The 4142-nt window shown below is 39.1% G+C and overlaps 1 protein-coding gene across 1 annotated transcript; it reads right to left on the bottom strand.

The window, feature by feature from the left end:
• Positions 1–840: 840 nt before the first annotated feature.
• Positions 841–2642, bottom strand: LOC112522888 (cytochrome P450 89A2-like). The gene has a single exon (XM_025132214.1). It carries the CDS (start codon positions 2640–2642, stop codon positions 1089–1091), a length of 1554 nt encoding a protein of 517 aa, XP_024987982.1. The 3' UTR covers positions 841–1088.
• Positions 2643–4142: the final 1500 nt, after the last annotated feature.

Here is a 4142-nt window from a genome sequence, read left to right on the forward strand (position 1 = left end):
GATCATCGCTCTTCCGGTCGCCATCTCTGGTCGCTCTTCCGGTCGCCATCTCCGGTCGCTCTTCTCCGGTCGCCATCTCCGGTCGCTCCTCCGGTCGCCGTCTCCGGTCTTCCAGCAGCTCGTATTTCCTCGCTTCCTACCGTATTTCCTCGTATTTCCGTCGCCGTCTCCCCCTCAGTCATAAGGTTCCTTTTTCTTTCTTTCTTCTTCTTCTTCATGTGTGGTGAATGATTGTCTTTGATGTAGGCTTGATCCTATTTGCAACTAATTGATGTTCTGGACTTTTGGTTGATCATGATTGACCTAATTCACARCCTTGACTGGGATTTGATAGGAYAATTGTAACAGGATTATGGATTATTGATGATTTAACTAGGGTTTATAGCTTAGTGATATATGTGCATTGATGATTGCTTATTAGGCAGAGGGACCAGAAGGGGATCTAGATGAAGTTACACATAGGGTTTATTTTGATGTTGAGATTGGTGGAAAACCCATGGGTATGTTCAATTGTCTGCACTCTTTGTATTTGATTAATATGAAAACTTGTTTTGAACAAGTAAAATTATGTTTGTTTGGATTAATATGAAATATGTAGTTAYATTTACAAAGTAATTGTTTTATTCAGATATCTGCCAAACAGCTATATTTCATTCAGTACTAAATCATACAGAGGGTTAAAATGGTAATTTGTTATCATTCAGAGAACATTTACCAAACAACCATATTTCATTCACCACTTAACCATTCTGATCCTCTTAACCATTCTGACCATTTAATCATTCAGCAACTGCCAAACAGCCTCTAACTTATTATTAACCAAACAAGACTTTTTCAATAAGCTAGTCATGAAGTAATCATCCCATTAATCAAAAGAAGCCAAACATAAAAAAGAATAATGGGCAAACGATAGAAATTACCCAAATGAAAACCATTGCACATGATGTGTTATATGACTCCTTCAAGATAAACCAAAACACATGCATATCAACATACCAAATAGATCACATTACAAAGAGTAATTCATGTATGAAGGGTGTTCTTATTTTAGGGTTATACATCCGTATGATGTATGTATATACCGACCCTCAAATGCTTCTTTGTTCAGCCCTAGAAGAGATCTGTGTTCTCAGAGGGTTCTTCATGACGACAGTAAACTCGACCTCCTCGGAGAGATCAACATCATAATCATCCGGAGGAGTCCACCGGAAAAACCATATCAAATTGGCAACAAAATATTCTAAATGAAGCAGAGCCAAATCAGAGCCAGGGCAGATCCTTCTTCCAACACCAAATGGCATCATCTTGATTCCTTTACTTCCAGTTATATCAAAAACACCATTAATGGTCGAGAATCTTTCTGGTATGAACTCCATCGGATCATCCCACACCTTTGGATCCCAACCCATATCAGCCACAAAGAAATTAATGGTGGCACCCTCTGGAATCATGTGCCCTCCTAGCTCTATCTCCTTTGTCACCCTATGAGGTAACACGAAATGGGCCGGTGGGTGTCTCCGGAGACCTTCCAAAACCACCGATTTCAGATATGGCATTTTCTGTAAGTCCTCGTCGTTGATGATGGATTCTGGTTGCTCCCCTGGTGGTGGCGGTGGAGGTGGTGGTCCGACTACTGTAATGATTTCATCATAGAGCTTATTCTGAATGTGGGGATGCTTCACGAGATTGGCCATGATCCATTGTAGAGCGGTGGAGGTGGTGTCTGTGCCGGCGTTAAGGAACTCGCTACACATGCTTACCATTTCTTTCTCGGTGAGCTTTCCGCCATTTCCGGTGTGGGTTTCTTCCTCCGGAAGCTGTAGATTCACCAGTGTGTCAACGTATGCCACGATTTGGTCGTTTCCTGATTGGGGAACAGAATTGGATGCTTCGATTCGAGATTTAATTAACGGAATCAACACTTGTTCTTTATCCTCGAGCAATTTTTCGAATTCTTTCCATCTGTTTTTGAACAATATCTTCCCCAATTTTGGGAACATAGTGAGAACGGTAAACCGGCCGGAGCCGACCATCAACAGCATTTCACGCTGAACTTTAGCGATTTCATTGATTTGTCGTTCGTCAAGCTTCTCTCCGAAGCACATCAGGACCAACAGGGAGAACATGGCGAACTGGAAATGATCGACCACCTTGATTCCGCCGGCAGCCTCTGCCTTCTTCCGCTCCTGGAGGCGACCAATCAGAATATGAAGGACCCAATTTCGCGCCCAGGAATATGATTTGACGCGGGAGGGGTGAAGAACCTCCGAGGCGAGATTGCGACGGAGGAGCCGCCAAGTAGGGCCGTAGGAAGCCGAGGAGATGTTTCGCTGAGCGAAAGTTTTAGGGCGGTCGGAGAAGACGGCGCCTTTCTGGATAAGGATTTGATGGGCGAGAGAATGATCTCCGACGAAGATGGAAGGACGGGAACCGATGGAAAGAGTGATGAGTGGTCCATAGTTGGACTTGAGCTTTCTGAGGACGTGTTCGAACTTTAAGCGGGAATTGGTTAACAGAAGGAGGTTGGAGGAAAGGAACGACGGCCCTGGTGGTAGGTTCTTGCCGGCGCTCCGGCGGAAGAGGATGGATCTAATAAGGGCGGCGACGCAGAGGGAAACAACGATGACGAACCAGGTTTCCATCGTGGATGAACCAATGCGGATGATGGCTGTCCAGGGGTATTATACGTCAACGTATCAATTTTCGTCCAAGTAAATCTGAAATAGTCAAACGTCGATCTTTGCTTTTATTTATTTTCAATTAATTAAATATAATTATAAATTAGTTTTTATTAAAAAAAAACCAAAAATCTTGTATAAAATATACTAAGGGGTGTTTGGGATTGTTTATTTAAAATAACTTAAGTTTTTTTGTAAAAATATTTATTAACTTATGTGGTATCAAACCAAAGTTAAATAAAACAAGGTTAAAATTGTAAACTGATAATAAACAGTTTTTCATAAGTCAGGAATGATTAACTTATCAAAAACAGCTTATTACCGGTTGACACCGGTATAAGCAATTTTTTTTTCTTATCCAAACACCAGAAAACAGCTTATCATCGGTGACAGACTGAAATAAGTTAAAAAACAGCTTTTATAAGCAATCCCAAACACCCCCTCAATAAACAAAAAAGAGACATTTATCAAACGTTTGTTGGGTTTTTCAGACGTCACTTATATTTCGGGTTAGCATGATAAAGATCAATAATCTTATCTGATAAGATTATTTTCAACAACTATGATAAAATAAAGATCAAGGATCGAATAAACTCAAGTTGCACTGCTCTCCCTGTAAGCCAATTAGAAAGCAAGTCGTCCCGATTGATGAGCGGAACCAATTTGATGCAACCCATTGAATATCGCTCTTGACCGGACTTGTTCCATTTGGGCAATCATGACCGTTAACCAAAGGATTGGATTTTAATGCATCACTATACCACCTCTTATTGTGCAAAGACGATGGAATACGAGCAGACTGGTTACAAAGGAATTTCCCGGTGGCTTAGTTCGAGAAGGATGAGGTTATCTATTCTCCTTTGTCACGAAAACACCAAAGTCTGGAAGCTCCAATCGAAATGGTATGGAGATATTTCGCCATAGAAAACTTGTCCCTTGTATCAAAAAATCTTGCAAAGCCACATCGTTTCAGGGCTGTGTTACCGGCTATTGACTCGGTCGGTCACCGGTCTACACCTTTTCCAAATTACGGATCTGATCGAAAACTGATTAGAATTGTTGATAACATTTGTTTGCTCAAATGATAATATATTTATAATAGAAAATCTAGTTGAAGAAACAGAAGGAAGAAATGCCTTTCTGGTTAACTTCTTTAAATTTTAATTATTTAATATTTTTTAGAAAATATAATAATTTTGAAATTATTTATAAAAATATATTTTAGACTGTTGTATTTGTTTTTCAACACACTAATTTATTGAATTATAATTTTATAGTAATTCAAAATAACAATATTAATTAAGAACTAAGAAATCAACATATTTTGTATTTATGAACATTAAAAGGTTATCTTGAATTTTAAATAATATGTCTTAATAAATAGAAAATATTATATAAAAAAATGATTTTTAAGAGTTTTGATCATATACTTTAGAATATTGATGATGAATATGCGAGAGTGAA

Source organism: Cynara cardunculus (genome assembly GCF_001531365.2).
Source record: "Cynara cardunculus var. scolymus isolate 2C chromosome LG 12, CcrdV1, whole genome shotgun sequence".
NCBI lineage: Eukaryota > Viridiplantae > Streptophyta > Magnoliopsida > Asterales > Asteraceae > Cynara > Cynara cardunculus.

Excerpts from the sequence above, each read along its gene's own strand:
- LOC112522888 (XM_025132214.1), bottom strand. The coding sequence starts at position 2,642 with ATGGAAACCTGGTTCGTCATCGTTGTTTCCCTCTGCGTCGCCGCCCTT.